At 27.9% G+C, this 13,556-nt stretch overlaps 3 protein-coding genes across 3 annotated transcripts; 2 read left to right on the top strand and 1 right to left on the bottom strand.

The window, feature by feature from the left end:
* Window positions 1–353: 353 nt before the first annotated feature.
* On the bottom strand, window positions 354–7,084 carry OCT59_006820 (uncharacterized protein; the record flags this gene model as incomplete). Its single annotated transcript, XM_025332737.2, has 4 exons — window positions 354–6,024; window positions 6,099–6,620; window positions 6,732–6,801; window positions 6,881–7,084. 4 exons carry the CDS (start codon window positions 7,082–7,084, stop codon window positions 749–751), a joined length of 6,072 nt encoding a protein of 2,023 aa, XP_025167971.2. The 3' UTR covers window positions 354–748.
* Window positions 7,085–7,367: 283 nt separating this feature from the next.
* Window positions 7,368–9,488, top strand: OCT59_006819 (uncharacterized protein; the record flags this gene model as incomplete). Its single annotated transcript, XM_066147880.1, has 3 exons — window positions 7,368–8,975; window positions 9,219–9,398; window positions 9,474–9,488. 3 exons carry the CDS (start codon window positions 7,368–7,370, stop codon window positions 9,486–9,488), a joined length of 1,803 nt encoding a protein of 600 aa, XP_065998318.1.
* Window positions 9,489–12,014: 2,526 nt separating this feature from the next.
* On the top strand, window positions 12,015–13,379 carry OCT59_006818 (uncharacterized protein; the record flags this gene model as incomplete). The annotated part of the gene is made up of 7 exons (XM_066147818.1): window positions 12,015–12,046; window positions 12,203–12,243; window positions 12,341–12,428; window positions 12,699–12,767; window positions 12,852–13,141; window positions 13,215–13,259; window positions 13,351–13,379. The coding sequence occupies 7 exons, from the start codon at window positions 12,015–12,017 to the stop codon at window positions 13,377–13,379; spliced, it is 594 nt and encodes a 197-aa protein (XP_065998317.1).
* Between the last annotated feature and the right edge of the window lie 177 nt (window positions 13,380–13,556).

The raw sequence follows: 13,556 nt of genomic DNA, 5'->3' as shown, positions 1-13,556 counted from the left end.
TTAGCTAAAGTTTGTTGTATAGATTGCTTCCACGTACAGAAATAAAAAAAATTCTTTCTTTCGATATATATATATATATATATGGAAAAAAACTCTATTATTCCCAACTCCGCATGAAATAAATAATACTTATTCTTTATTATATATCCTTATAGGATCACTCTACTTTTTTACATTTAATTGAATAGCTTTATTGATGATATACAATAAATGAATACTGCTTTATTACATATAAATCATTACAAATATATTAATTTCTATACAATAAAATCTTAAATAAACTATAAATAAACTCGTAACTGATTTAATAACGTGATCTTGAGAGCCTATATAATCTTGCAATTTGACGCCCAGATTGTGCCACTTACTGAGCCTGTCGAATGACCTCGCCTAAACACTATACAATAAGTATATATTAATTAACTATATTAAAAAATTAAGTATCTTAATTATGAATTCCGATGAATCCTGTAAATCACTTATAATAATAGATAACTCATTGTAATTAATATTACCTTGAATTAAATTTGAAATTCTAACTAAAAATAGGTCCATTTAACCAGATAGCTTTATGAATTTCACTAAATCCTCCTTTTTATTATAAGGTCCACTCTAAAATTTCATCTTTATTAATAAAGGTATTTTCTAGATTCTTTTCTTTTTCTTTTTCATTGGTAACTTTTTTTTAATTGGTTACCAGATTTATTCAATGTTGAAAAATTTAGACAATTATTGAGTTTAGACAATGTCAAAACATTTTTTCAATATTATAATAACTGTTGCTAGTTAAAGTCTTTTCATCACTATTTTCTGCTGCTTTTCCTTTTTCATTATAATAACTGTTGCTAGTTAAAGTCTTTTCATCCCTATTTTCTGCTGCTTTTTGATGCCAATAATAGGCCTTTTCTAAATTCTTTTCTGTTCCTTCCCCATTTTCATAGCACATAGCTAAATTATTTATTGCTTCTTTATTACCATTTTCTGCTGCTTTTCGATACCAATAAAAGGCTTTGTTTAAATCCTTTTCTATTCCTTTTCCATTATAATAACTATTAGCTAAATTAAACATTGCTCTTTCATCACCATTTTCTGCTCCTTTTCGATACCAATAAAAGGTTTCTTTTAAATTCTTTTCTGTTTCTTCTCCATTATAATAGCTATTAGTTAAATAAATAGTTTCTTCTAAATTCTTTTCTGCTTTTTTTTCACCATAATAATTATTGGCTAAATTAAACTTTATATCAGTATAACTATTCTCTAATTCTTCTTTTATTCCTTTTTCATTTTCATAATATTTGGGTAAATTAAGTCCTGCATTAGTGTAACCGCTTTCTGCTGCTTTTTGATACCAATAAAAAGCTTTTTCTAAATTCTTTTCTGTTCCTTCTCCATTTTCATAACACATAGCTGAATTATTCATTGCTTCTTTAACACCAATTTCTGCTGCTCTTTGAAACCAACAAAAAGCCCTTTCTAAATTCTTTTCTGTTCCTTTTCCATTATAATAACTATTGGCCAAATTAAACATTGCACTTTCATCCCCATTTTCTGCTGCTTTTTGATACCAATAAAAGGCTTTTTCTAAATTCTTCTCTGTTCCTTTTCCATTATAATAGCTATTGGCTAAATTAAACATTGCATTAATATGATCTTTCTCTGCTGCTTTTTGATACCAATAAAAGGCCTCTTTTAAATTCTTTTCTGTTCCTTCCCCATTTTCATAAAAAATGGCTAAATTAAATATTGCTTCTTTAATACCATTTTCTGCTGCTTTTTGATACCAATAAAAGGCTTTTTCTAAATTCTTTTCTGTTTCCTCTCCATTATAATAACTATTAGCTAAATTAAACATTGCATCAGTATAACCATTTTCTGCTGCTTTTTGATACCAATAAAAGGCTTTTTCTAAATTCTTTTCTATTACTTCTCCATTTTTATAACATATGGCTAAATTAAACATTGCATCAGTATAACCTTTTTCTGCTGCTTTTTGATACCAATAAAAGGCTTTTTCTAAACTTTTTTCTGTTTCTTCTCCATTTTCATAAAATATAGCTAAATTAAACATTGCTTTAATATGATCTTTTTTTGCTGCTTTTTGATACCAATAAAAGGCCTCTTCTAAATTCTTTTCTGTTCCTTCTCCATTTTCATAAAAAATGGCTAAATTAAACATTGCTTCTTTAATACCATTTTCTGCTGCTTTTTGATACCAATAAAAGGCTTTTTCTAAATTCTTTTCTGTTTTTTCTCCATTTTCATAAAATATAGCCAAATTAAATATTGCTTTAATATGACCTTTTTCTGCTGCTTTTTGAAACCAATAAAAGGCCACTTCTAAATTCTGTTCTATTTCTACTCCATTTTCATAAAAAATGGCTAAATTAAACATTGCTTCTTTAACACCATTTTCTGCTGCTTTTTGATACCAATAAAAGGCTTTTTCTAAATTCTTTTCTATTCCTTCTCCATCTTTATAGCAAATGGCTAAAATAAACATTACTTCTTTAACACCATTTTCTGCTGCTTTTTGATACCAATAAAAGGCTTTTTCTAAATTCCTTTCTATTCCTTTTCCATTAAAATAACTATTAGCTAAATTAAACATTGCCTTTTCATTACCATTTTCTGCTGCTTTTTGATACCAATAAAAGGCTTTTTCTAAATTCTTTTCTGTTCCTTCTCCATTTTCATAAAATATAGCCAAATTAAACATTGCTTTAATATGATCTTTTTCTGCTGCATTTTGGAACCAATAAAAGGCCTCTTTTAAATTCTTTACTGTTTCTTTTTCATTTTTATAAAATATAGCCAAATTAAACATTGCTTCTTTAACACCATTTTCTGCTGCTTTTTGATACCAATAAACAGCTTTTTCTAAATTCTTTTCTGTTCCTTCTCCATCTTTATAACATATGGCTAAATTAAACATTGCTTCTTTAACACCATTTTCTGCTACTTTTTGATACCAATAAAAGGCTTTTTCTAAATTCTTTTCTATTCCTTCTCCATTTTCATAAAATATAGTCAAATTAAACATTGCTTCTTTAACACCATTTTCTGCCGCTTTTTGATACCAATGAATGGCTTTTTCTAAATTCTTTTCTGTTCCTTCTCCATTTTCATAAAAAATAGCTAAATTAAACATTGCTTCTTTAACACCATTTTCTGCTGCTTTTTGATACCAATGAATGGCTTTTTCTAAATTCTTTTCTGTTCCTTCTCCATTTTCATAAAAAATAGCTAAATTAAACATTGCTTCTTTAACACCATTTTCTGCTGCTTTTTGATACCAATAAAAGGCTTTTTCTAAATTCTTTTCTATTCCTTCTCCATTTTTATAAAAAATAGCTAAATTAAACATTGCTTCTTTAACACTATTTTCTGCTGCTTTTTGATACCAATAAAAGGCTTTTCCTAAATTCTTTTCTGTTCCTTCTCCATTTTGATAACATTTTCCAAGCATATATATTGAATCAATTTGACCTTTTTCAGCTGCTTTTTTATATAATTCAAATGCTTTAATTTCATCTTTCTCTGTCCCAATTCCATGTTTATAAAAATCTGCTAAAAGAATAATATTTTGCTTTTTATTTTTAAAACTCAATAGATAATTAAATATTTTATTTTCATTTTCTTTTTTTAATACTATATGTTTTCTAATTAATTCACCTTTTTCTTTTAGAATAGAACAATCTTTGTAAAATGACAATAATTCATTAATGAAAATATTAATACTATTATCACTATAAATATCTTCAGTTAGCGCATATCCAATTAAGTTTAAATTGCATTCTTTCTCATCATTATCAATTTTTAAACTTTTATAATCTGAAGATAAAATAAAAATATGTACATCAACGATAATAGCCACTATTTCATTTATTTCATTACTTTCATTTGTATTTGAATTTGAATTATTTGATTCAACTATTTGAAAATCAATAGAGTCATTTGACCATTTGACTAATTTAATGTCTATAGGTTCGTAATTTGCTGTTAAACAATAATAATTTAAAAAAATTGTATAATCTTCAGATAATTGACAAGATTTAATTGAATAGCAAGAAATGTCGGGTTTTAGTGCAATACTTTCTTTAACATAATTAACCTTTATATCTCGATTCTTTGGACTAAATACTAATAATTCTGAAGGATTTCCAACAATCATCCATAAAATATAACATTTTGTAATATTAACGCTTGCATTATTTAAAGTTTTTATCGTTGCAGAAAATCCATTAAAGTCATATAAACCAAATGTAACAGAAAAATCTTCTATCCTTAAACCATGATCCGAAATAATTGATCCAAAAACTTCGTAATTTTCACTTTCCAATGATGGGTTTACGTTTATTCGTTTATAATGCTCAATGTTATTATTATCTAAATCTTCCAAATCAACAATCCCTGTCATTATAATTTTAACCTCATCTTGTTTATTTAATACAACATCTATTCTCCTCCGTTGTTCTACTTCAAGAATGTCATATAAAGAAATTACATTTTCAAATTCAATAATTTCTAAATTATCATCATCTTTAATCCAATTAGATAAATCATTTTTTTCAACGATATTTCCTTTTTTTGTTAAAAGATATGAAATATTTAAATTATCCAAATGCAATTTTAACGATTCAAATGTCGGTGATCCTAAATCAATTTTTTTAGGTGAATTTGATAAAATATTTTTAAGAGATTTTCCTATGAAAATAGTTAATGGGAACAAATGGCCATATTCATCAAATACACTTTGTAAAAATACAAATGGTCTCATGCTTTCAATCGCTTCTTCAATAGCTAGTTCAAATTCTTCCGAAGGTTCAATGTCAAGCGAACTTGACGAACTTAATGAAATTTTATATCGTTCGCGCCTCACTAGAAAATGTGTATAATTTCTATAATTTAAATTATCTTCTTTAATTAATCCTTTTATAAATGGAAAAGTACTTATATCCCTGGCGTTCTCAGTCGGAAATATATTATTAGATATTAAAATTTTTTCTAAATTAGTTGTCGGCTTTATCATATTCAAATGAGATATATCACATATTTTACTTAAATTTACTGAAGGAACATTAACGAAACTAACAGCAGTTTTCTTGCTAATTTCTAATCTAAGATATTTACTAATTATTATACCTTGAAGTAGATGAAACTCCTTAACCCATCTTGCCAGATTAACATATATAACACATATTGAATCACCAACCCAATCTTTTAAACTTAATTTTTCTTTGAAATTGGCAATTCCAGGTTGTTTTTCTTGAAAAGCATCTATTGATGATGATTTCCCAAGTCTTAATTCAGAAATGAGAATAAGATTAGTATATGAAATTATATCTAACATATTATCTTGATATAATTTATTCATCCAATTGATTAAATCTACCGGAGCAAGTAACTTTTTTCCGCCTGACGTTCTTAATTTTGGAAAAAAATTCAAAGAAGATAAATTATTAAATGGAATTTCTTTATTATATTTAACAGAATTATATACCCATGTTAAGAGAAATTTAAAAGAGTCAATTTGTTGTTTCGAAGTAATTGATTTAAAATCATCAATAAATAATGTACCGCCAACTAAAAGTTTTCTAGCGAAAAGATGGCCATACGTTTCATATAATGTTTCATCGCCATTCATAAAATTTGAAAAGGACTCTAATAAATTAGCATTATAGGTAATTTCAGCGACCGGAAAATTAATACATATATCTGATGGTTGTAAAGCTTCGTTAAGTTCATTATTATCATCAAAACTCAATAAATTTGTAAGAGAACCGTGATTGTTTACATAAGTATATATTAAAGGTTGTTCTCTGTATAAACTTATATTTAATATTCCATTTTCAGAAAGCACTGCTTGTTTGCTAGGTTCTATCCTATACCCGTCCAAGAATAGTCCATGATTCAACTTAAGTTGTTTAATCACCTGTTGTGTTTGCTGTGACGATATCATCGACTTTAAAATAATGGTAACTTCTTGAATTGTTGGCCTTTTGCCTGGATCGCTATCCCAACACTCTAAAAAAAGATATATATATATATATAGTATCATTCGATTAAGTATTATAAACCCACCACCATAAATTACTTACTTGCATAAAGGTTAGAATATTCTTTGGGGGTACCCTCTACTATACCTTCTCTTAATCCTTGGGAAATTTTTCTGGCTAAAGAGATGTTATATTCTTTGTCGGCGAAAGGTCTTTTTCCACTAGACAATTCCCACAACAATACTCCAGTGCTATAAACATCACTTTTTTTTAATTTTTCTGTCTGCTTATTCTCTCTATTTACGTCCTGTAAATTTCCTCCCGTAATATTAAATCCTTCTGGGGCATCATAAGGAACTGTGTCAAATGAAATTTGATCGGTACTTTTAATACGTTTACTCAACCCGAAATCCGCTAATTTAATTGAATTTTGTTGTATGGATATATTATTCGAATTCAGGTCTTCATGTATTGTTTCTTTTTCATGCAAATATTCTATTGCACTCGATAACTGAAAGGCTAATCTGTATTTATCTTGCCAATCTAACGAAGTAAACTCCTCCTTCAAGTAATTGCGAAGTGTACCTCCTTCTGCATACTCTAATACTAATAAATATTTTTTATCTACGCAAGAAAAAAAAAATTAGATTCTTTTCGGAACGTCGACAAGACTATTATAGAGGAGATTGTTGCATTTTATTTTCTTCCTTTGTTTAAAAAAAAAGAAAATTTTACCTGAAGTTTTAGTTATCCCATAAAATTTCATCATCATATCATTAAAATCAACTTCCCTACGTAATTTTATCTATAATAACAAAAATATCCTTAGTATTAATAAAATTCAAATAAACATTTTCATTTGTTAATCTTTTAAAGTTATATACCTCACGGATGATTTCTTTAACAGTAGCATGATCTAAATTAAATGATCTTAAAACTATACATTTTTCACTTTGTTTCCAATTTGCTTTATACATTTTACCAAATAATTCATTACCTATTTCTCTTATTTCACTAAATTCACTAAATTCATAATATTTTATATGTTCCTCCCTTATGCATTTTTCTATCCATTCTTCAGTGGACATGTTGAATTGAGTAGAAGAAATTTTTTGTTTCTAACGCAGAAAAATGCACGTGCTATATGAGGAATTGAGGATATTGTGACACTCATAAAAGCAAATGTATCGTTCTTATACGTGTACGACATACTATCTTATACGACCTATAAGAACATAGCACCTGATCGTACGAGAATGATACATTTGCCTCATAAAATGAATTAAAAATAGTAGCACGATGGCGTTCAGGTTACATAAAAAAATAGAATAAAGTAAGCATTTGGGTAAATTGTCCTACGATACTATAAAAATGAACTTCAACTTTAAAAATATTTTTTCGAATATTAAAAATGTTATTGTAATAGTAAAGTCTATAGATGACCCTCCATCACAACCACCCAAATTGGTGTGTTTATGTCTTTCAGATAATTTATTAACAATTCGAAAAGAACTCGAAAGGAATAGTTCCATTAATGATACATTATTATTTTCGAAAAAGTATCCCGAAATTAATGATAACTATGGATTTGCTGAAATAACATTTGAAAAAGAAGACGATTTCCTTTTAGATGATATTATAGACGAAGTTGGAAGTGAAAAGATTTTATATTTAAAAAAATGTTCAAAGCTTGATTGGAATTATTTTAATGAATTGCGTAAATTAGATTATGGACGTACAATTACTTCTAAAGGAATTAAGAGAGCCAATAAAAGGGCATTTCAAATGAAAAATTGTAAATTGACTGAATTAGGTGCTGAAGGATGTCAAAAAGGAGACGTTAAAATTAAGTCAAATGAAGAGCTAATGATGAGAACAAATTTATTTTTTAGTGGTGATATTAATGTACAAAATTTGGTAGAATTAGGAATATCAATTGAAAAATTAAAAAATGAAAAATTCAATATTGAAACCGATTCTTCTTATCGTTTTACAGAATATGGTAAAATATCTTTAGAATTTAGCAACTATTTAGATCCAACTCCAGAATTTATTAAAGTAGTAAAAGAAGCCATAAAATCTAAAAATATAGAGGATTTTAAGCAAATTACTGAGGAATTTGGTCAATTTATTCCAACCGAGGTTATTTTAGGTGGAAGAGCCTATTTTGATGTTTTCGGAATATCAACCGGATACTCTACAAAAAATTCTAATGTAAATGCTATGAATGCAAATACAGGAGGGGTGGAAGTCAGGGTGGCAAGTAGTTCCAATTATTCAAAAGGAAAGTCGAATTATTTTAAATTGCAGTGTACAAAATTAATTGGTGGAGAACAAAGCAGCCTCGAAAATTTTGATGAGAAAACTTGGGTTAAATCTCTAAAAGATTATAAAACTTGGGATTGCATAGAATTTCGAGGTCCAATTAGTATTTTTCAAATTTTACCTAAAGATTTACTTGAACAAATTATTAAATCTATCGGAAAAAGAATTCATTACGCAACTACTAAAGATTTCAATTACTATTTAGAAAGAATTGAAAGACCCAAAAAGTTTGAATTAGATATACCATCAAATATTTCGAAAATTATTCAAAACAAAGCTGCAGATTGTAATATTTTTGCAACTGTTATTGACACGGCAGAATCGAAGAACGATTTTTTTACTTGTCAAGTCCTTTGTCCACCAGACGGAAAACCAAGTCTAATAATTCACTGTATTCAAAAAAAATCCCGAAAACGCGAATGTAAATTAAAAATTAATTGGATGATTATTGGCTTTCATACAAATTTCAAGTTTATACTTTCAGATTTCAATACCCAATTAAATATTATAAAAAATGATTTTGATCTATTAAATAATCAAAATCTTATGATCAATACAAATTTATTGGATTATAAATATGATTCATTTATTGGAGATATTCCCTGTTTTGGTATTCCTGTATTAACTAAATTAGATTCATCAAATTCTTCTCTTGTAATTGGGCACCACTTTTTTAATGCTCAAGAAGAAAACAAAATTGGAGCATGCACATTTTCTTATTGTTTAAAAAGTAATCGTTATGTAAATTTACCAAACTTCATTTTTTATACACTAATTATTTCTGCATATTATCATATTCATAATGCATCTTACATAATGCCTTTTGATTATTCAATTAAAAATTTTAATAAACCAATTATTAATTTAACTAATAATAACACTTGTCTAAGCCCCAAGTTTATTAGCTTATATTCCACCAAAAAAACTAACTATGGGCCAATTTTTCTGAAACAAAAAAGCGGACAAATTAAAATTAAATCTATTGATTGTAACAATAGCAATTGTTTTATTTGTAAAAATAATATATTAATAACGACAGAAAATAACATTAAATGTGCCTTTTTTGATCCAGATCAGGTATTTATTTATTATTCTTTTTCTTTTTTTAATTATAATTTACTAATACTTAATTTTAATTAATTAATAATAAAGTTCACATCTCGTTGATTATTTCATATTACGAAATAACTTTTCAACAAAGCGATTACGCGATCTTTGGAAAAAAAAATTAATAGTTCTAAAAAATTAAGTAGATAGTATTCATGCTTTAGAAATATTTATTTATATTCAAAAAAAAAATATTTAAAATTATATGTATATTTATTATATATCAAAGTGTGTAAAAATTTCAGAAACTTATTATTAAATATTAATATTTTTTAATATTTTTATCATAAACATCAATACCTTTCAAGTTTCAATTTTATCATAATAATTTTATAAAAAAATTTTAACCTTTTTAGTTGTTTAATAAAATTAATAAAAAAAAAAATCTTTTTTTTTATAATATTGGTTCGTTTAAATAATTTAAATAAATAATAAATTATTTTAAAAATAAGCTTTCCATAACAATTAAGTATTTTATTATATATATGTAATAAAATATATTGAAAAAAGAGTGTTACCAGGGGTAAAATTCATAGGGTAAAGTTTACCTATTCATGTAATTTATATAATTTTTGTTTTGAAAAATAACTGATAATTTTGTTATTAAAAGTATTAAAAAAAAGTTTACTTAAACACTTTATACTTAAATACATGCTAAAAATACTATATTATAGTATAATAATTTAGATGTAGATAGTAACGAAGCTATGAGATGCGAGTACATTTCAACAATCTTACATACGGCTGTAAGTCTTCTCGATGGTTTGGTGATCACACTTCAGGCGAATATAATTGGCGAAGAAAACATTGGTCGTGTCGACTATGCAATCAAAAAAATTATCAGCGAAATGTTGGAAGAAATAATTTGCATAACCGAGGTAAACAAAATCAGGCGACTGTGAGTATCTATCAAAACTTACTACAATGTCGAAGTGCTTGTGATGTAAGTATAACAAATTCTGCTACCCCGCTCGCTACAGGCTGATTATGGGCTATTGCTAACTTACCTCGTTATTTCCCAGGCGGTATAAGTCCACATTTTATATTTTAGCATGTATTAACAAAAATTTTTCTTGGCAAATTGTATGATATATACGGGTGTTGCAAAATGCAGAAAAGACCAAATTGAATTTTATTATACTAAGAAATAATTGTCTATACAATTTATATTAACTATTTGCACTCCTATTAGTAGTTTTCTCCTAGTTAAGTGATAAAAAGAATATATACATTAAATTTATTTTCGTTGATCTGAACCTTTGAGTTTCGTTACTTATTTTGTCTGTAAGTTTTTCATCATATGAGTACGAGCATAAGGACAGGATAGCTCAAACCTGTAATTTGCATAATGTTAGATTAATCAAATAACAAAGTTATTAATATCGGAAAATATGGATCACAACGTCTTACCTCAAAAAATTCTTTTAATGTAATTTGAGGAGTGGTGAAAGCTTCATGTTTTTCATTTATCATCTTGAATTTTTCTTCTGCTCCTTCTACTCCTTTGTATTTTTCATTAAGAAAATTCCACTCTTTACATCAGATCTAGTTTAGCCTCAAACCCTGAGTTCATTTTTTCTCATTCATCATTGTGATTTCCTAAAAGTTATCATGTGAAACAGGATAGCACCTATACACTATACGTACATCTTTTATTCTCATAATATAAGCTAACATCGATGTTACCGAGATTAGTGCCGCAAAAAATTTAATGATATTAACACGGACTCTAAAGATATACAAATTTATTAATATGTTGATTAGCAAAGAAACGGTGCAGAACACTTTCTTACCATAAATTTTTTTGAAAGCGACCACAGTCCTTCGTCCTGCTGTTGTAAAGTTGAATTATTTTGTTGAGTTGTCATCGATAATTTACTATCCATACCCTTCAAAGCCCAGAATAAAGTGCTATTCACCATTATGAATTAGAATAATTTTCAAATGTCTACATTTTGATCCATAAATTACTAAACCATCACCATCAACTATGATAAAAGAAAGAAGTGCGCGATACGGTGAAGGGATTTGAACAAAAAAAAGAGAACCATTAAATCGTAAATGAGTGTAAATACTTCTTTTCAAGCGTTTATAAATTTTTTTCCTCGAGAGTAATAAATAATATTTTTCCACGATATTATTAGAGTGCAGGAGAGTCTTAAGTTTCTTCAATTTCTACTCTATAAACACTACCATAAGTAGTAAAAGCATCCATTATATAGTTGCAGTAGCGTTAGTTTGAAAATTACTAACTCTAAATTTTAATTCAGCAAAATTTACGAGGGAGAAATAACAAAAATTTTTTGAAAATATTTCAGAGAATTTCTTTTCAAATATTAAAATATTTTAATTTTTAGAGAAATTGCAGGATAAAAGGGTAGCGAGATTATGTGATGTTGTAAAAGGGGAAAAGGTAACGAGAAGGAGAAGGTATAAATAGGAGATGAGTAAATTTTAATGAATGAGTATAATTGTATCGTAATATAAGTGAATTTTTGAAATTGGGAGAAAAAATTTTTGTATTTTTATATTAAAATTTTTTGTCGGATCTCCGTAAAAAATCGTACTCTTGATTGGTTGTTTGTTATGACGAATACAGCAGCAACAGGAATATTTATGTTAAGATTTCACGTAGTCACGTTATGAACTCGTTAAAAAGAAACCGACGTAAAGAAGCGTTGACGAAGCCTGGATGAAATAATACGCAATTAATGTATGAATATTTCAGCTTGGCTATGCTGCTTACAAATTAATAACTATTTTTCTTTGTATAGATTTCTGAGGATTTTACTATCAAACAACATAAAATTTGGCGGTTAGTGTTATTAACTGATTTATTTTCCGACACTGCATATCTCGAGTATGTAATAAACTATTGACCGTTTTATTCTATCTATAACATCGATGAATAGGACAAATGAAAGATCATGAAGTTATCGTTGGGATAATATGTTATTTAGGTGAACCGCAAGTATTAAATGTAGAAACACCATTTCGCTTGTAAATTTATGTATCCCGGTTACAAGCAGAATCGTAATTTATTTACTGCATCAATAAAGAATTCAAGCCGAAAACATTGTATCAAGTATATTTTCGTGGGATATGAGACGTATTATGAATAAAAAAAGTGAGACTTAAAGTCCCACTTAGGTAAAATGCATTTTAAATAATTCGCGTTCTATATGAAAGGCGTTATCGAATATGTAATCTGAACTTGATTAATTGACGCGTTGTCGAGCTCCTGACTGAGAATGACGCTGAAAATGCCAGGGTTAAAGCTGAAAATGCTAAGTTAAGACAGGCTATGGAAAAGAATGAGGCCAGACTTGCAAAATTAGAGTAGAGTGATAAAGAAAAGGCTAAATTTACTGCAGAATTAAATGAGTAAGAAAAAGGTTAGTGATATGATAAGACGAGAAACAGGGAGAAGAAGCTTTTGCGTGAGTCAGCAATTCCATGCCGAGTTCAGGATGAGCATTCAATTCCTCAAAATACTTCAATTATTCTGCGGAAACCGAAATCAATACAATCATCAGGAGAAACGATACTAGAAGTATCGTCTCAGGTGCTACCCAAAGAAACAAAAGTTTCTCCCGATTATATAATAGTCCAAGACTTTGTACAAGATGTGTCTTCGGAGTTGATAGATGAAGATGATATCCAAATTATTGATGGAAATCAAGAGCTTACAACTGACATGACAATTTCTAGAAGTAAGTATTGAAGGGAAGAACACTACACAGGCGAAACAAAAAGAGATTTGATGTCGCTATTCATATCGAAAAGGCGTTCAAGAAATTATTGCTAAAGATAATGTTTCAGAAAGACAGGGTAGATAGAGTTAAGAATTTCAAATCTTACAGCGCGTATTCTATTTCAAAGTTTACTAAGCCTCAAATCCAATTATTCTGGATTATTTCAGTGGATCTGGCTATGCTGATACGGAGTTAAAAAAGCCTAACTCATAATCTGGATACAAAAATGTAGAAAATGTGAGACCTAAAGTCCCATTTGAGAAAAGTCATGAGTCTGTCCCGAAAAAATTACCATACGTGGTATCAGAGCTACCCGCCGAGGCGAGTACACCAACCCAAAAAGAACATGCCGGTCATCACATATGATGCTCGC

Source organism: Rhizophagus irregularis, chromosome 15 (genome assembly GCF_026210795.1).
Source record: "Rhizophagus irregularis chromosome 15, complete sequence".
Lineage (NCBI taxonomy): Eukaryota > Fungi > Glomeromycota > Glomeromycetes > Glomerales > Glomeraceae > Rhizophagus > Rhizophagus irregularis.
The sequence above is the reverse complement of the archived record's forward strand: the minus strand, read 5'-3'. Positions and strand labels throughout refer to the sequence as shown.